A 19,427-nucleotide genomic window follows, 5' to 3' on the forward strand; every position below is an offset into this window, starting at 1 on the left:
TACAGCTTGTATCTCAACCACAAACAAATTTTACTTGGAGAATTGCTTTTTATTGCTTCAAAGTAATCACCCAGGAAGGCGCTGCTGTCACAGCTCTCTGAGGAGTGCTGGGCTTGTGTTAAAGGCACAGCTCAGTGATTAAATCATGGAGGTCAGGACGCTGGTGAGGGTGATGTCCCCAGCGATGCAGAGCTTGGTCACCTCGTTCAGCCTCTTCTCACGGAAGTTGAACTGCAGCAGATGAGCATCGTTGGCTGCCACCTTGAAGTGATCCCCCTCACAGAGCACCTGGAGCTGGAATAGAAACATCAAGTGAGCCAGAATGGAACCAAGGAGCACCGGTCACCTTTGCTGCACTGCAGGAGCCTGACAGCAACCTGCCCCATGGTGACAGCACAAAGAATGCAATGAGAAATGGGAAGAACAGCTTTTCTTTCCTTCTTTTATTGTTACCTTGAAGGGGGACCCAGGTTCAAATGGGAACCTAGGAGCTGTTCTCTCCTCCTTCCCCCAGTTGTTGTTGATCATTGAGTTACAGACAATGACCCTTTTGTGGTCTTCGTTGAAACGGGGGTTGAAGTGGAAGGCAATGTCTTGGCCCCTCTTGAAATCCAGCGAGAACCTGCCAAGGCAACAATCAAAGAGCTGCTTTTTCAGGTAACGACAGAGCAGTGCTGGAGGATTTAAGAGACTCTTTTGTGTCACGTTTGATTTCAGAGAAGCTGGATGTCATTCAGAAAGCGAACTCTGCCCCTAAACACTGCTGCAGCCCGTCTGTACCTGTTGGGATTTGGGTTGATGGTCCCGGTGATGGTTATGAGCAGCCGAGGCACCAGGCCTGATGGCAGGGGCAGATCGTAGGGGACTTTCTGCAGAGGACAGGGATGTGGTGTGAGCACAACAGCAGGTTAACGAGCAGCACAGGACTGACTGTCAGACAAGGGCTGGGTGTTGGCGTGACAGCAATGTGACAGCAATGTGACTGACTGCTCGTGCAACCTGCTGAGGACATTCAGCTCCAGGTCCCTCCCACAGCCCAGCTCAATGAGGAACTGCTGAACCAGAAACCCTTGAAATAGGACAGAGCTGTTACCAGTGGAGCGGATGGAGTTCCAGAGTATGGTCCTGCTGGTCCTCCAGGGTATGGTCCTGGTGGTCCATGATGTGGTCCTGGTGGTCCATGATGTCCTGGAGGTCCATGATGTGGTCCCGGTGCCCCCGGGTACGGTCCTGGTGCTCCAGGGTATCCAGCACCTGGGTACCCAGGGTACGGTGGAAAGGCCCCAGGTCCCGGGGGCTGGTTCCAGCCCTGGGGTGGGGGGGCACCAGGGTTGTGAGCAGGCAGAGCATCGGAGAGCTGGGGATGGAGGGGAGAGGAGGAGGGGGAAGAGAAGCAGAATCCAGTGGGGCTGCCAGCACATGGCCTGCATGGCCTGCACAACACCACGTGCTGGTGCTGAGAGCCCCAAAGTCCTTGAATGCACCTTGATTGGTGTTACACGGATTGGCAGCAACGTGGAATCATAGAATCACAAAATCATTACGGTTGGAAAAGACCTTCACAATCAGCATCAGCCCTCAGTGCCACATCCCCAACTTCCCAAACACCCGCAGTGATGATTTCCCCACTGCAGGTCCCCACCTCCATGCAGTGCCCCCACAGAGCCCTGTGTGTTGGAAGGAGCCGATACTCACAGAGAAACCGTCCGACATTGTCCTATAACAAAAAAGACAAAGGATGGGAAGTCGTTTTATTGCCCTCCCAGCTTACACGGCTGGTGGTGATTCACCATCTACACCATAACCAGGCCCAGAGGTGCCTCATGGTTCCAAATCCAAAGAGCCCGGCCTGCAGCTGGGATGGGATGGGAGAGGAGGGTCCTATAGGGGGACCCCCCTGTGCCATCCCTATGGGGACACGTGGGCTGCAATGGGATTTACAGCCACCCCAAAAGGCGAAGCTGCGCCGTGCAGAAACGCTGCGGCCTGAGGCTGAATTGCTGCTATCAAAGAGTGCATTCATGAGCAAAGAGAGAAGGGGGGGAAATAAACGGGGAGAGGCAAAAATGGGAGGGAAAAAGGAAAATTCCGAATGGAAAGTGGCAAAGTTCTCTTCTAAAGCAACACTGAGCAACACCAAGGGCTGAGTAACACCAAGGGCTGAGTAAACCCAGCCGGGCTGCTACAGCAATACGGAAATCAAGCTGAGTTTCCCCAGCACCAAACTCTTCCTCCAGCAAAATGCAATGCAGAGCCTGCGTGACTTCCAAGCAGGGACTTCCAAGCAGGGACTTCAAGCAGTGACTTGAAGCAGTGACTTTCAAGCAGCCCTTCGGGCACCAACTGGCAGCGATGACTTTCAGCTGCCCCCACTTTGCCGTGCAGGATTTTGCCCTCTGCTTTTCCCACCCCTCTGCTTCCCATGGTGCAGGTCGGGCCTCTCCAAGTTGGGCTGTCCCAGCTCGGCCAGGCAGGTGCCAACGAACCCCCCGAGTCCTGAAAGTCCCACTTTATAATTCATAGAGCGGTTAAGGCTGGAAAAGACATCTAAGATCATCGAGTCCAAACCGTGTCGACACCCGGCTCAGCCTTTGGGAGAACCCTTCATTGGGAAACCATTTGGGTTCAGAAGCAAAGCAACGTGCAGGATGGTGGGCAAAGCCGTACAACCCAACTGCCCAGGGGTGGCAGCTCCGTCCAACCCGGTACCCGCAGTCCCAGAGCTCCCCTACTCCCCTACCTGCAGCTGTCGGGCCGCGCACCAAGGCGGGGTGTCGGGCTCTATGTTGGGGCCGGGCAATATCCCCACCCGGAGCTGCCCGGCCCCGGGGCGGAGCACAGAGCACGGAGCATTGAGCAGAGCCCAGCCCCACGGGCAGCGCAGCACCACGACACCCGCGGCGTCCCCTCCCAGCGGTCTGAAACGTCACCACATCGAGCACCGAGGGCTTGGACGCATCGATGGTTCCGGCTCATTGCGGGTCATCACCCACCCCGACAGCGCCCGGCGTGAGTCATGGGATCATAGAGCCATAAAACCAACAAGGCTGGGAAAGAACTCGGAGAACGAGCGGCAGCCGATGGCCCAGGGCAGGAGACCAGCACAGCGGGTTGGATTCACTCGTGATTGATCAGATGGAGCCATGGCAGCTGTGCAGTGCTATGCAGTGCTGTGCAATGCAATGCAGTGCTGTGCTGTGCTGTGCAGTGCAGGCTGATGGTGCACAGCCCAGGATGGGGCTCTTTTCCGAGAGGTTCTCCTGTTTTTCTCCTCCTGCTGCAGTTACACAACGGCCACGGTGTTACGAAATCAGAACTGAAAACAGGAAACGGAATCTGAGCGTGGCTCCGTTCCTTCGTTCACCTGAATGGGCACAGGACGGAGCTGCGGGGCTGATGGGTCGGACCGTGAGGGCACAGTTTGCTCCCAACCCCCCCGGGTTTCTCCCATCGCATCCTTTGATCAATCCCGAATCAAACCAGAGCTGAGCAGTGCAGCTGAGCCCTGTGTGCTCCCCCCGCCCCCGGCGCTGCTTTCCCAGGACATCCCGGCACCGCCGCACCTTAAAGCAGCGCCCAGCACTCCGCATTTCCCTCTAGGAACGGCCCTTGATAGGCTGCCCTGCAATCATCCACGGAGCTTCAGCCTGTTAAACTCCGTTTATTGAGGGGATTTGGCGTGATTGCCTCGTAGCGATGTTTGCTGTGCGGCTGCCAGCTGGGTCAATGGGCTGCACAGCTCAGGTTGGGAAAGGGAGGAGAGGGCAAAGAGGTCGTTGAAGATGAAGAAGTGCATAAAACCAAGTGGGGGATGTGGCTCTGGGCAGCCTGGGCTGCTGGTTGGTACCTGCACACAGCAGGGTTGGAGCTGGATGGACATTATGGGCCTTTACAACCCATTCTGTGATTCTGTGTGTTTCTGTCATCCCTGAGGACACTGAATTCCCCCAGAGGCAAAAGTCCCCACCTGAATGGGAGAGTTATTTACATGGGCTTAAATCACATCAAACCCAGAAACTGCTGACTGGAAATGAATGATTCCCATCTATTTTATAGGGCTGTTTGGATTTTAGTGAGCCCATAAAACTGCAAACCATCCAGGCTGGCAAAAACCTTCGAGGTCATTGAGTCCAACCATCAGCTCTAGCAGTGAACCCCACCTCCCTGCACCTCCAGGGATGGGGAGCTCCATCACCGCCCCAGTGCCTGACCCAGCCCATCTGCACCAAGAAACTCCTCCATGGCCAACCAAAGCCTCTCCAGCACAACTGGAAGCCGTGTTCTCACACCCCGTCATTTAACACCTAAGAGACCAAAAGCTCCTCATTGCCGACCTGCTGCCTTTGTAGCTCCTTTCTGCTGGGCAATAAGAGCACAGGCCAAAAGAACCTCAAGCAATTGGTGTCAGTGAAGGTCAACCACAGCCCACAACCCCCTCTGAATCCAATGCAGTTTGATACAGGTCTGTGCAGAGATGCAGAGTTACAGCACCATCTCCCAAGCCACCCAAAGGCACCGTGTGATGAACCCAGGACCCAGCACAGCAGCTCTCCTCACCCCCAAACAGCGCCGTATTTCTCTCCTATTACTTATTAAATCCATTGGGTGCACTGATGGGGACGTGTCAAGCTGAGCTCCCCCCAGGAGGGCTCTCAAACAGCAGCACTGCTCTCTGCAGGGCTCACTACGTGCAGCCAGCAGCTCGTTTACTCAGCAGCTCATTGTGCCCTTTAGAGCTTGTGGTTGATGAGCAGCTTTTGCTCTGTGTTACCCCATAGACACCCTTTATCAGACACTGGAGAGCAGCAGCAGAGCACCATCCAGTGACAGCTCAGCTGCGTTCAGCTCTTGCGCTACCAGATCCAACTCATGGCCAATGGATCATCGCATTAATGTGGAGTTTGGCGACCCCTGGTGGTGGCAGGAGATTGGATCACCCTTCCAACCCAAACCATCCTGATTCACGCACAGCCCTGACCACAAAAGGAAGAGGAAGAAACACAGCAGTCAAATAATTGTGAGTTTATATTCAGTCGTTGCAAACCAAGGATGTCCTGTTTCTTTACTGTTTAATTCAAGGCAAGAGAGAAAGAGAAAGAAAGAGAGAGAGCTACACAAGCACATCCAAGGCTGTGAGTGAAGAACAGTGAACACAACAGTCTTGAAAATACGTTTAATGTCTAATCTGATACAAAAGTGACAGCATCTCCAAAATATATCAAATCCTGGATTGATCGGACAGCGAGAGCCCGGCTAAAGGAAATACAGCAGCAGGTGAGAAATCTCTACTCCGAAATGTGATTGATTGATTGCTTCTATTTCATGTCGGAAACCAAGGCGGGATGGCGAACCTCAAAGCACAGAACTGACTTCTCAGCGATCGAACTCAAAGGATGCATAGAAATGGTGGAACTCCATTGCAAAAAGCGCCAGGCCAGAAGTTGCTCACACTCACTCGACAGAACGTGGGATAAAGTTACTACACGGCATATAGTGACAGCTCGAGTTTTTACACCATAGATTGAACAGGAATACCCTTTTTTTTCCACTGCTAGGCAAAGAACTTGGCTCACAAAAACAAAGGGCTTATGAAACAGTTCTCGTAACCTCAAGAAATACGAATATACATTGGAGGGGGGAAAAAAAACAAACCTAAAACATCCCATATATAGTGAATTTGAGCCTAAATGTTCCAGTAATAAACCCTGCCTACTTCAGGAAGAAGCTGCACACCCGGTTACCAGCACAAATCCCCTCCTGAGTCACTCCTTGTTTGCTGCTCTCTCCTTTCCTACCTCTTCTTGCTCCCCCCAAGGACACATGGGTGCAGTGTGAAACCAGAGCGTGCTGCCCGAGCGGCTCCCGTGGGGCAGCTGTTGTTCATCACATTGCTTTATAACCTAAGGCTGCAGGTACTGAAATTAAAAGCACTTGAGCAGACGTAGGCAGTGTTCTACTGTGTTTAATTGGTCTTGCCGAGATCGAAGCGCAGCGTGCTGCTGGGGAGGCCCAGGGGTTTGTTTAATACTGACACTTTGGGTTCCGATTCCTCGGGTTGGAGCTGGCTTTTATACCCAAGCATTTCTCTTCAGGTCCAGTACTGTCTTCCCATCCTTAGAAGATAAAAGATGCATGTACCTTTGGCTTTTGGGGTAGATTAAAAGGAGCCACAGCTCCCATTCTGCAAAGCTTTGCCATGAGGGCTGGGCCAGCCAACAGGCACCACCAGCAGGTCACCCCACTTGTTCTGAGGAAGTTCATCGTACGCATGCAGGAAGCCATGGGAAGGTATGGGAAGCAAATGAACTTGCTTTCACAGTTCCACGATACAAAGACTCCCTAACGAGCTACCATGTTAAGCAACATCGGTTCCTAATTCTACCTACAGAGGCTATGTCAGGATACCCCCATCTGGGGACAAACAAAATGTCCATGGTGAAATCCAGGCTATGAAGCACCACCAGAGCTCCTCACCAACACGTGGCCGTGCCTCAGTAACGTTACACCAGCAGACACCCCAGCACAGATATGGCAAGAATATAACACTGCAGTGCCCCCCCAGAGCAGGGACAGCCACACAGCAGCACACAGGCTTCGAAACATTCAGTTCCTCCCCAGCTTTGCTTTCTCAGTGAGGTATGCAGGCAGCCGGCTGGGCACAGAGCGCTGCTCTCCATTCCCATGTTCAGTGGAGCCCCAAAGAGACGTGCTCGCCCCCAGCTGTGGCAGTAAGGATGGCACAGGGGATCTGCGAGGCCCCACCAAAACCTGCTGGGAATGGAATGGACCGGGCTGCTTTTGTTCAGCTTTGAAGCTCGAGTTCAGTTTCTATGGACTCTGACAACACCTGCTGAGTTTACACAACCCGGCAGAGCAGTCAGATTTGAAACAACCAGAAGTCAGGTTAGAATACAGGGAAGTACTTCACCTACGTGGGAATGAAATCTTTACACAGACCAAGTCAAACCTCCAACCAGCACAGAACGAGAACCAGGCAAAACGAAAGTCCTCATTGGCATGCACGAAACTCACACTGCTTGATTCAAAGGGAGCTGCACATCCAGGTCACTCTGCGTGCACAGAAATACCTGTCTGCAAAAGCCAGCAGGGTGCTGACCTGAGAGCAAGCATTTCCAAGCACGTCTTCTCCTCCTCAGTCCTGGAATGAACAATCCTGGTGGGTATATACAAAATGCTGAGGAAGCCATCCGAGTTCACGCGCTCCGTCTCTTCCGTCGCCCATTAGTGCAGCACGTTCCAAAATGACATTTCTTGACAAAAATCTCGTAATATTCTTTTATTGGACATTGTTTAGAATAACCTGCAAACAGACAAGGTGTGACCAGCCATCCATCAGCAGCCAGCATCAGTCTGGCAACAAGACTTAAAAGCATTCGTGGATATTTCAGCTGCTTTTTGACTCGCGAGTCCTCGTGCCCGACTCTTTGGAATCCTCACTTGGCAGCTCTCCTTCCCCCCAAGGGATGTTTGCCAGAGTAAGAACCACAGATTTCAGCTTCTCTTCTGCTCTTCGTAGCTCGTTTATATTAAACCAAACAATTACACCAGCATACGAGCAAGTTAATGTTATGCAAATTGCTAAACTGCTCCTTCATACCTCAAATGCACATACAAGAGGCAAGTATTCTTCATAGCCCCAAACATTACTGAAACAAAAACTGTAAAAATCTCTGTAAGTAGTGGATGAAGGTGGAAAGCTACAGTACTTTGTTGCCCAGAACGTATTCAACGGTAAGGCTGCAAGAGACAATGAGAATTCATGGTCATTACAGGGCCTTCACCAAGCGGTTCATTCACAGTTACAAAGCTCCTTAGCTAGAGAACATTCAAGTTGACAGTGTGTTATTCCCTTATGTGTCCTGGGAGCAATCTCTCCACACTGCACAGACTAGAGTAGCTTTCATATCTCAGTGTTACACTGCAAGGCTTTTCCCCCCTTTATTTTTCTCTGTCTTTTAAAGGCTTCCAAAGAAGTGGAAAGACCACAGCAGTGCAACACCAGCTTGACAGAATGTAGCCATTCTGACACATGCAGTTAAATGTTTAAGCAGAAAACTGGCTGCTAATCCACTGACTACATGGATAAGCCCTTAGAGTTCTTACCTGCATCAATAGGTCTGACACTACCCAATTTCCATGCTTAAAAGTGTCAAGATTTAAGTCATTGATGACAAAAACTAAATCCTAGAACTGTCTGGCTTGAAAAGGACCACAACCATCATCCAGTTCCAACCCCCCTGCTACATACAAGGTCACCAACCACCAGACCAGGCTGCCCAGAGCCACATCCAGCGTATATACTCACATGGGGACCACCTGGCATTGATGGAGCACCAGCAGGACCAGATGGCACTTGAAAAGGATTAGGGGGCGTAGGATACAGTCCTGGAGCCGGGTACGATCCTGTGGGTGGAGGAAACGGACCTGGCGGTGAAGGTCCCCACGTTCCAGGTGGGACTGTACCCCATGGTACTGTTGGCGCTGCCCCTGGAGTCTGGGTGGGAGCAGAGTATGGCCCCGGGGGTGGATATGGCATGCTGGGTGCAGGATACTGCCCTCCCATTGTCGGTCCCCATGCTCCAGAGGGCATGGATCCCCACGGCCCAACGGGAGCGGGAGGCGCAGCTGGCTCCGTCGGACCGCCATAAGGTCTTGGAAGCTCTGGAAAGGGCATGTTTGGCGGAGGATACTGCCCCGGTGGGACGGGACCTGGCACTGCTGGGGGTGGATATGGACCTCCGGGAGGAGGGCAAGAGGGTCCGGTAGGAGGAGGAGGAAATGGAGCAGGCGGTCCAGGGGGCATTGAAGGATACATTCCTGTAGGCGGGGGGCCGAAGGGCACGTTGGAAGCAGACGTGTTTGGCGGCAGCGCTGTGGGCCCAGCAGGGGGAGCGCTCGGGTTGTTCCAAGGATTCGATGGCGGCCAACCCTGCGGCGGCTGGGAGGGCTGCTGGCCGGGTTTGGCACTGCTCACTTTGGAGGTTTTAGCAGGAGACTGATCGGGTAAAGCATCTGCCAACTGAGAGAGAGAGCAGTCGTGAGCATGGGAGATACCTGCTGGAGGGGATGGTTGCCCACAGTCACCCACTATCCATATGCATTTCAGTTGCCAGAATGGGAGGAGAAAGAGCTACATGCTGCTGCACAGAGAGCACTACATTCACTTTGTGCAGCTTCTGTCATTAAAGAAGAAGCATCCTGACATGCCACAGCTCTAAAGCCAAAGATAAAAGGCAACCCTCAGCAATAAACAACCCCAGTACAAACCCAGGAAGAAGAATGTGCTGTAAGTTTCCATTGTAGCTACTCCGATGCTATTAGGACAGCACCCCCCTGTGAGAACCACCACAGAAGAGAACCTTCGAGGCACCTGAATTCACACCCGGAGGCCACAGTCTGTTACCTCTGCCCCAGAGCAAAGAGCTGTTAGTGCAATGCCCAGGCAGTCATCTCAGCTGCGCGCTGCCCTTCTTCTCATAGAAGCGTCTGAACAGAACGAAGCAACTGGCACCTTCGGGAACAAAAAGCCATTACTTACCGAAAAATCATCAGTTCCAGACATTATGCTGAAAAGCAAGGTAAAATAAAGTGAAATTCCTTGAAAAGAAAGTACATTGAGGATGAGTTCAGCAAGGATTCAATATCGGTCTCATTCAAACCCAAAGGGACATCCAGCTGGCAGAGCCTCAAACATGGTTCCATCCCATTGACTGGGGTCCATACACACAGCAGCCACCCAAATGCTCTCCCTCAATACGGCCTCCACCTCAGCTCAGATGGGATCCATGCAGTGTTAATGGCTCATAGTATCAATGGCTCAGGACACTAAGATAAACTATTTCAGGTATTCATGCCCAACAAGCAGCCCCTACAGCAATGCCAGCAGGTATCCAGGCTCTTTTCTAAACCAGGAGAAGTTGTTGAAGTCAATGCCCCTAAAATTAAACACCATCACACCCCCATTCGGATCTTATCTTTAGAAGTACTAAATGTGGGTTTTAAATACACTAAAAGTCAGTGGATGCTCCTATTTGCTTCCACTAACTTCAGCTAAGCAGTATTGAATGCAGACAGAAGGAAGGCTGTGCTGCTCTGCTCGTTATTGTGTGCTCTTCCCACTCCCTTTCAGCCCTTCCTTCTCCATGCTGATATGGAGCTGATGCCACTGACCTTTGCTCAGCACCTGCTCCATCCCCTCGTGTATTCTCACTGCTTCTCTTTGAGGTTTCTCCAATGCTTTTGTAGCTCTTAAGATGAATGACAAGAAAGAGCCAGAATGAATCCAAGATGTGAGAGAGCCACTGATTTATACAGTTCCTTAATGACGTTCTGGTTCGCCCTCTATTTCCTGCCCAACACTTAATGTTTGATCTTCTTTTTGTTCACTGCTGAAACTGACTCCTGCAGCAGTACTTTATTCTTCAGTGTTAAGGGTCAGCCCGTCGTTTTATATATGAAGCGATGCGTGTCATTTCACATTCAAGAGCTCTGAATCACATCACATTTATCTCTATGGAATTACGTTTGCCATTTTATTACCTAAGCTTTACTTTCCTGACAGCACCACACATTTCCCAGCAACGATCCCACCAGGCAACCAAAGCCCTGCAGAAACAGAGTGAACTTCATCTGTAGGTGAAGTTATGGGATGGCACAGACCATCTGAGAAACAGATCTACAAGGGACTGGAAAACACTATGGAGAGAGTTAGAACATACGCTGCAAGGGGGAGAGGGAAGAGAGGAGACAGACCCAAAGGGTAACCTGGAAGGAAATCCCATCATCTGTATGAGAAATGGTAATGGAAGCTGAAGTAATGGATGGCTACAGCAGAAAGAGCCCTGCCTGCAAAATGCCAGCAAAAATCCCCCATATTTACCAACCAGCTGATGGTTTCCAAAGGCTTCTGTGCTGTGAAAATTAAGGAAACAATTCTGCTGTGTGGCTGTTAGGAGAAAGCCTGCAGCAAAGAGAAGCTCCTGATAAGATTTAGTGGCTCTCTCACTTTGGCAAGCAGACGGGAGCAACATTTGGCATAACTGAGACAGAGCCAAGCGTGTCAAGGATCCTCCTGCAGACAGGATGGCCCACTTTGGGGACGCTTTTCAAACACCCATTTCATCTGCACGCTGCCACCGTCATTTAATAAAGGAGTCATTCTGGTCCTGGTAGGCACATACAACATACAAACCCATCTAGAATCCATACGCCATCCCAGCTGCACAGCACAACTCCAATCAAGACCTCAGTGGAGCTATCAGTTCTATTACAGGAGCACGGCACGGGGCATCCACGTGCTCAGAAATAGAGTCTGACACTGCTGGACTGGAGACCTCAGGGTCCCCACTGCCAACACACGGGCTCACCATCTCAGAATATACACTGCTGCACTGATGAGGCTTTGAGTGACCGCATGGTTAACAAATGGGCTTGGAGCTCCTGCACTGTATAGAGAAAAGCTGGTCCATGGATCAGACATTTCCTACTGCCATATTTAAGCTCTACTTCAGATTGCGTTTCCTTGGGGCAGAGGGGAAAAGTAGAGTGAATGGAAGGAGGAAGATTCAAGGAGTTTAAGTAACATGGCAGGCAGGAGAAAGACTACTGAACTAACAGCATTAAATCCCAAGTCCTGCTTGCATCCACACTGCTGCAAGACAACATTTCCTTTGTGCTGTGCTGGCCAACGCCCCTGGCAGCACCCTTTGCTTTGCACAAGTGCTCAGCCTGCAGCTCCAGACACAACCCAGGGCCAGAAGCATCAAATCGAAGTGAGGCAAAAGAGCAAAGATGTCTGAGATAAAGCAAAGGACAGGAATGAGGAGCAGAAATCCCCCACCCTTTGCCCTGAACTGAAACTTGACATGGAGGATTTCCAGCACACCTACCCTGAAACTACAGACAAAGCAGCCTGCAGACAAGAGTCCAAGGCCCCCAGGGCAGCCATCAAGTTGCCACTAATCACTGGGATTTAACAACATGTAGGTAAGAATGGCAGGTTATCAGGCAGGACAAAGGCTGAGATGTGCAGCACTGCCAGGCCAATCCTACCTGCAGTACTGAACACCATGTGAATCCATGGCCAGCTTCAGAGAGCTCTGTGAAAACCCCCTGGGGTTGATGCTCCATGTGGCAAATTAAATCCTTCAGCCTCCGCCCTAAAACAGCCCAAAGTGTTTTTTCGGCTCTGAGTCCCCTCTGCTTCCACCAGAACCACATGGAAATGAGCGATGCAGGAGCATTTTTCCCATGCTCTTGCCCTCCCTGGCTTTTCTCCATCACCGGTCCCTGGTGACTGCCATTAGAATGAGCTGCCCCAAACCCTTCTTCCTTCTGTTGCTAAAGCGATTCAAACTGCTTTCATAACTTCATCAGCTGCATGGCACTTTGCTCACTATTGATGTGACAGATTCAGTTCCCATCTCTGAGATCACAGAATATCCCTGGTTGGAAGGGACCTCAAGGATCACGAAGCTCCAACCCCCCACCACAGGCAGGGCCACCAACCTCCACAATTGATACCAGTCCAGGCTGCCCAGGGCCCCATCCAACCTGGCCTTGAACACCTCCAGGGATGGACGGGGCATCCACAGCCTCTCTGGGCAGCTGTTCCAGCACCTCACCACTCTCACAGTAAAGAACTTCCCCCTGACATCCAACCTAAATCCTCCATCCTTCAACTTCAATCCATTTCCCCTTGTCCTGCTGTTATCTGCCCTTTCAGAGTTGCCTCCCCCGAGATCATCTTCCAAACAACAACAGAAAACCTCAGTGCAACAACAGGCACAGCTGCATTTCCACTGGGTGGCACAGCTCTATCAGCAAAGAGCTTCTTCTGTCACTGTGACATGACTAATGCCTACCAGCAAAACCTCATCTACAACAGGAGTCCTGCCCACATAACTGTAACTATCCAACACAGCTACGCAGATCAAATGGAAAAGAAACCAATGACAGCTTCTACTGCAGCTGCTCCATTTAGGCCTCAAGCACCAGCAGTTTATAGCTGTCCCTTCTCCATTTTTAGGGTCTAAAAGATCATCTCAAAGATGCCACACTCGAGCACTGTGCAACCATTTAGCCTGACCTGCGCCTTTACCCATTAGGAGAATAAATGGCAGTCAGACCGAAGATGAAAAGCAACAGATTCATAGTTAGCAGCTGCTTTCGATGCGGCGATCTTTCTGTTCTTTCCTACGCCTGCTTTGACGGAAAAGAAGGCAGAAGGAGGGTTTTTAGGCTTCAGATTGTCAGCACTGATCTCATCCACAATGACAACCACAATGATGCTCGTTAGCGCCTTTGCTATAAATTACCCACTACCAGAAAAAACAATTCAAAACACAAGTCTTACCAGTTTCCAAGACCTGTAAAATATACAGCCAGAAGGAATTGTAAGCTGTTCTGTTCCTCCATATAAGACAAGCTGTTCCGTTTTACAGCTGCCCCCCTTCCTAAGATGAGACCTGATCACTTCAGGTGCTTACAAACAGATGATGCCCAAACCAGCGACTAGAAATCACTGCTGAGAACTGCAAGTGTCCATTGCCAAAGCTCAATCCTGGCTACAACTTACGAGCAAGTTTTCCACCCAGAGGGTGGTGACGCACTGGAACAGGTTGCCCAAGGAGGCTGTGGATGCCCCATCCCTGCAGGCATTCAAGGCCAGGCTGGATGTGGCTCTGGGCAGCCTGGGCTGCTGGTTGGTGACCCTGCACACAGCAGGGGGTTGGGACTGGGTGATCACCTCCATCTTCCTCCTATCAACGCTATATACTTGTGAATTGTCAGCTAAACACGAGCACTTAGCAAAGGTCCTCCAGCACCGGGTTGTTTTTAAAGCAACACCAAAACTCTGTGTCATCTGCCAGTATCAGCCTCACCGATGACGAACTAAACTCCACACCCTTCTGCAGAGATTCCTTTCCAGGAAGCTTTTCAGGATACAGCCTCAATAAATGGACGCGGTTGGTACCTTTTCATGTTTGAATTCACACTGTTAAGGTCTGCTTGAATGAACTCCAGCTTCAAAAATACCTACAGTGCCTCTCCTCTCATCGGTCCCACCTAAGGAAGGGAAGCTTTGGGATGTGCCTTTTAAAAGAGCTATTATTTAAAGAATAAAGGCCTTTTTGTTTCCTACATCCCCGGACTAAACGGTTGAACAAACAGCAGGAGGTGATTCGTGCCTTCCATGGGATGCACCTCAAAATACCCCTTCCCTGGGAGATAAGCAGCTCCCCAGGTAGATCAGCAGCTCATAAGCAGCTCATAAGCAGCTGATAAGCAGTCCAGGGCTCTTCAATAGTGCACTGTGCTCCCTTTGTCAGTGAGTCACCACCTGAGACAACGAAACGACTTCTCACAAGCTACAACAGATTGGGGACATCACAGAACCACAGAACTGTAGGGGTTGGAAGGGACCCCTGGAGATCATCGAGTCCAACCCCATCTCTTCAACCATTTAAGAGGTGGGTTTTTAGGCCCAACTCAGTATCCCTCCCTCCCACTGAAGGTACAGACGCAATAACCGCTTGCATTTCTCTCCACGTAAAACGCTTCACAGTTATTTATACATCATTTCTATACCCATCCACAGGCTGAGCCCAGATCCCCCCAGCACACCCCCCGGCCGCAGCAGGTCGCTCCCCTCCCCCCGAGCCCTATATCGCTGTTCCAGCCCATCCAGCTCAGCTCCTCGCCCCTCCCCTCAGCGCCGCGACCCTCGGCACCGCCCCGCTGCACAGGGCCTGGATGGGCACGGCCCAGCAGCCCCCGGGGGCGGCCCTATGGCTGTAGGGAGGGGCGCTGCACCCCATAGCTCCGTTCCTCCATCCCCACCCCTCATCCCTGTGTGATGGTGCCCGTGTTGGGGCCGGTACCTGCGGTAGAAGCGCAGCGCAGCACAGGCCGGAGTGGAGGCAGCGGGCGGCCCGCAGCACCACCAACACCGCTACGGCAAGGAGGAACAGGAACTGCGTCACACGGCCCGCCCTAACAGCGACAGGAAGGGCGAGCACCAGAAGCACCGCCCGCTGCCATTAACACCGCCCCCATGTCGCCATTACTTCCTTCAGCCCCCACCCCACACACACTGTGCCCTACCCAGCTGTAGGAGCGACCCCCTGCTGTGTGCAGGGTCACCAACCAGCAGCACAGGCTGCCCAGAGCCACATCCAGCCTGGGCTTGAATGCCTGCAGGGATGGGGATGGGATGGAACAGCGAGATCATCAAATAAATGGCTTTGAAAATCACAGAATTATCAAGGTTGGAAAAGATCTAGAAGATCATCTAGTCCAAGTATTACCAATACTTCCCGCCTAAATCATATTCCTCAACACAACATCCAAAAATGACGTTGTCCTGAGTTAATAAGTGCTCTTTCTCAAGGCAGAAGCTTGTTGAAGTAAAGATAAAGTCATAAAACTGGTTCAAAGTGCAAATGCGCCCTATTGAGGAGATGAGATGAACTGGATGGAGCTGGAAAGGAAGCGCTGCTGCTTGTTGTGAATCACAGAATGACCCGGGTTGGAAGGGACCTCAAGGATCATGTAGTTCCAACCCCCTGCCTGGCAGGGCCACCAAACATACACCTTTACTAGATCAGGTTGCCCAGGGCCCCGTCCAACCTGGTCTTGAACACCTCCAAGGACGCGAACATCCACAACCTCCCTGGTGCAGCCTGTTCCAGGGCCTGACCACTCTCCTAGTGAAGAACTTCCCCTAACATCCAACCTAAATCTTCCCTCTTTTAACTTAAAACCATTTCCCCGTGTCCTGCCATTATCAGCCCTTTCCAAGAGTTTACCCCCTCCTGGCAAGTAAGTTCCCTTCAGGTATTGAAAGGCTGCCATGAGGTCACCCCGCAACCTTCTCTTCTCCAGGCTGAACAAACCCAACTCCCTCAGCCTGTCCTCATAGTTGAGGTGCTCCAGCCCCCTGATCATCTTCCTGTCCCTCCTCTGGACCCTTTCCAAAATCTCCATGTCTTTTTTGTACTGAGGGCTCCACACCTGGACACAGTAAGTTATGAGCAGGTGAGCTGTCATGGCAGACACTGACAGTCGCTGGTGTTCCACTATGGGTGCCTTGTGACAAGGAGTGGATTTCTTGGGGTACATTTTCTTTGCACGCTGGAGCCCTGATCACACATCAGTAGAGCCCTGATCACACATCAGGCCATTGCACGAGCTGCTTTCAGAGCTCAGAGCTGCAGGTTGTGGCTGGCGGCAGCAGGGACAGTTCCCTTCACTTGTTCTTCAGTGAACAGGAATGAGAAAATTCACATCAGTGAAACCCACCTGACTGTCTCTTCTTCCCCACCCTCTCCCTCCCTCATGGCTCCAGGCCTTTCGCAATCCTCTTCCTGTTCTCCCCTCCCCCTGCCCAATTGCTGACACTGTTTTCTGGTCCGGTGTTGCAATCTTCAGTCTCTCAATGAGTTTTGTGCCGTTTGCTGCTTGGCTTCCAGCCACGGATCCCACTGACAGATGATAACATGAAATAATGTCCCTCCGTTCTCTGGAGAATCACATTTTCAATTGCTTGCTGCAGAGGAGACAAGCTGGAAAACTTTTTCTTAGGCCAGCACTAAACTGAAGGTATTGCTCCTGCTATGGGATGTCTGCTGATCATCTCTGCAACCACGTGAGCAGCTCCAAGCAGGAAAAACGTGCCTGGATTGCTAAAGCTCCATCACTTGGTGTTTCACCACCGCCCTATTGTGCCATTTGTGGCCATCTATTTGTGCCTGGTTTTATCTCGCTGTGCAAAGCACTTGGGACACGCGTGTTCATCAAGAGATGCTTCTGTGCTCAGGCACTTGTTCTCTGTCTGGCACTCTGCACTTCCCCTGCAGACCCTCTGGGGGCCTTTGAGACCTTCAGTTTCGCACAACCACTTACACAGGCGTTTCCATATGTGAAATTAATTGTTCAGTACCAAGTCATTCGTGTCTCTGCTTCAGATGCATCCTGATGGCATAGCCATACTGCTAAGGTCAATGATCCGCTGATTGGTGCCAAAGAACCCATTTACAGTCAAATGGCTTGTAGTAATTCAGGGAATGATTCACATAAGGATCATTTGGGCTTTTGAGGGATCAGTAAGTTAAAGATAGGACCAAGGTGCTACTGAAGGGCGTGTGATGAATTATTACCATGAGTATTCAGTGTGAAATACCATGTAGGAAGGGCTACATCCAGATCTGACCCAGGGATGTGTGTCAGTGTGGGCTGAGCTTCCTTTTCTCTTTGAATGAGGTTTGAAGGCTGGCTCCTGTGCCTCTTGTTCTACTCATGCATCCGGGAATGCCTTTATGTTTCATAGCAGCTCGACAGAAGTCAGCCAGATCCAACCCCCCCCAAATGAAGACCGAGTTGATGTTCACTTGCTGTCTCTCAGAGCTGGGGTATTTCCCCCACTACTGCCATGATGAACTGGGATGAACGTTTATCCCACACAGTGATGGAACAGGGAAACAGAGATAGGAGACTGATCAAGAAAAATATATCAGGTGGAGTTAGGAGGCAAAATAAAAGCAGCACCAAAGAGGACTCAGGTTTGCAATCTTACCTTCCCCCTCCCTTGCTGAAGAGAGAGACTTCACGGCTGACTTTGCCTTGTTACTTCCAGGTTGCCCCATCAAAAGAGCACAAATCTCATCCACTGCAACTGTAACAGGGTAAATTCTTGTCCCATCAGCTAACAGTCATTTAATGCTCTGAGAAAATCGGTGGGAATAACACCCATGCCATTCCCCCCCCCTCCTCCTCTTGAGCTTTCAGCCCCTGATTCAGCAAATAGCTTAAGTGCTGCGCTGAACCGGTGCCTTTTAGTTGCTAATGCCATGCAAAAATGCCACGAGAATAAAACAGTTTGCATGAGCGCTGCTAAGAATCCACTTCCTTCTTTGGCTCTTATTTTTTCCACCAGTCCAGTGTACAGCTGGAAAACAGCTCAGCCTGGGAAAGGCTTCTTAACTAAGAGAGACACCACAAAAAACATTTCTGTAGTGATATTTCGGGTCAAGTGGATCTGTCGAGTCAATAGTCGCCAAAGGACGAAGGATTCCTATAAATAAAAGCAATGTAAAGAGTTTTTATTGTCTGACAGAGCTCCTTTAAAGTGCAAAGAAGGCTGGAATGAATTGAAGGCCAGAAAAGGAACAGCAGCTTCTGAACTCTGTAACCTCGGAGTTCTTTCCAGTCACATCCTCAGCTGATAAGAAGTGTGGAAAATTCAAGGAGGAATCAATCTCTGCTCTCTGGGCTCTTGGGGCACCGAGCATAATTTCACAGTTCCTCTGTTTCTCTTCTGAAAACAGGAAGAAATTATGCAGGGTAGTAGCTGTTTAAATACTAGAAAGTGTCCCCGGGGAGAATTACAGACACGTGAGTGATAAATTGAAAGTCAGATAACGAAAGGCTTGGAATGATCCTGAAATTCTTTTGAGTCAAAGTTTCCTCACTGATGTGGGGGCTTTTTCCAATGGGTCTTGTTACGAGCAGTGTGTTGGGTGATGGTTTTATCATGGCACAGCTTTCCCCATGCAGTTCCCACTGAAGCAGGGCAAAGGAGAGGGAAAAAACAGGGGGGAGATGGGGGAAAACCAGTTCATCCAGCACTGGATTTTGTTCATGGGAATCGTGTATCCAACCTGCACCAAGTGGTCCTTGCAGCCAGTCTGCAGGTCTGCCAGACCTCTCCTTGTAGCTCTGAGCCGTATGAGTTTGTGTTATGATTCTGTGTTATCCCAGAATCTCCTCCTCCCATTGAGCTGAATGTATCCCTGTTCATTAGCACAAACTCTCGGCCTACGCAGCCATTTCGAAGCAAAGACACAAAGTGCATCACAGAACACGCTGGGCTGCTTGAGCAGCATCATGGCACCCGAGGAAGAGGATGCGATGGCTGAGCTACTTGGTGCTCCCTGGGCAGTGCTGGAGGCAGCTGAGCAGAACGGGTGCTTGCAGGCTGCCTGCAGCACAGCCCATTGCCACAGCCTCCTGCCTTCACCCAGCTTGGCAGCAGCTCCTTCTCCTCCTCCAGGAAATTCCTGTCCTTTAATTCCACACCCCGTGACTGCTGCCCCACACTTGGTTAATGCCAGTACTGCAGAACCCCCTCCCTTGGCCACCACTGCTGTATTCACGGGGTTTCCTATTTTAGGCTCAGACCTGATGCTCTTTGGCACGTGGAGCATCTCCTTGCTTTAGTTTCCAGCATCCCGAATAACGAGGTAATAGCATCGAGCCAACGTTGTGACACAAATAATGAAGACAAATGACTCTTTCTCAGTAGTATTTCAGCTCAGTGAGCCAAGGTCCAGGCTGGTTGGCAACCTGAGAAAACCAGTCTCATCCCGGACTGCTTCACACCCCTCCCTCAGCCCTACTTCAGCTAA

General features: G+C 51.0%; 2 protein-coding genes across 3 annotated transcripts; both read right to left on the reverse strand.

The window, feature by feature from the left end:
* Positions 1–28: 28 nt before the first annotated feature.
* Positions 29–2,863, reverse strand: LGALS3 (galectin 3). 2 transcript variants are annotated; one of them, XM_015865866.2, is made up of 6 exons: positions 2,741–2,863; positions 1,696–1,717; positions 1,094–1,309; positions 781–869; positions 454–622; positions 29–294 (listed from the first exon to the last, which is right to left on the reverse strand). In XM_015865866.2, the coding sequence occupies exons 2-6, from the start codon at positions 1,711–1,713 to the stop codon at positions 139–141; spliced, it is 648 nt and encodes a 215-aa protein (XP_015721352.1). In that variant the 5' UTR covers positions 1,714–1,717; positions 2,741–2,863; the 3' UTR covers positions 29–138. The 2 variants fall into 2 exon arrangements, with proteins under 2 accessions (XP_015721352.1, XP_015721351.1); XM_015865865.2 differs by having other exon boundaries at positions 1,094–1,357; positions 2,741–2,862.
* Positions 2,864–5,007: 2,144 nt separating this feature from the next.
* On the reverse strand, positions 5,008–15,032 carry MAPK1IP1L (mitogen-activated protein kinase 1 interacting protein 1 like). The gene is made up of 4 exons (XM_015865864.2): positions 14,904–15,032; positions 9,560–9,587; positions 8,327–9,040; positions 5,008–7,758 (listed from the first exon to the last, which is right to left on the reverse strand). Exons 2-4 carry the CDS (start codon positions 9,581–9,583, stop codon positions 7,747–7,749), a joined length of 750 nt encoding a protein of 249 aa, XP_015721350.1. The 5' UTR covers positions 9,584–9,587; positions 14,904–15,032; the 3' UTR covers positions 5,008–7,746.
* Between the last annotated feature and the right edge of the window lie 4,395 nt (positions 15,033–19,427).

The sequence above is a fragment of the Coturnix japonica genome, chromosome 5, assembly GCF_001577835.2.
Source record: "Coturnix japonica isolate 7356 chromosome 5, Coturnix japonica 2.1, whole genome shotgun sequence".
NCBI classification, from domain to species: domain Eukaryota; kingdom Metazoa; phylum Chordata; class Aves; order Galliformes; family Phasianidae; genus Coturnix; species Coturnix japonica.

Excerpts from the sequence above, each read along its gene's own strand:
- LGALS3 (XM_015865865.2), bottom strand. Across the intron at positions 623-780 it reads ATCAACCCAAATCCCAACAG|GTTCTCGCTGGATTTCAAGA; the intron begins GTACAGACGGGC and ends TTGCCTTGGCAG. Across the intron at positions 295-453 it reads AACCTGGGTCCCCCTTCAAG|CTCCAGGTGCTCTGTGAGGG; the intron begins GTAACAATAAAA and ends TTTCTATTCCAG.
- MAPK1IP1L (XM_015865864.2), bottom strand. The coding sequence starts at position 9,583 with ATGTCTGGAACTGATGATTTTTCG. Across the intron at positions 9,041-9,559 it reads CTGGAACTGATGATTTTTCG|TTGGCAGATGCTTTACCCGA; the intron begins GTAAGTAATGGC and ends TCTCTCTCTCAG.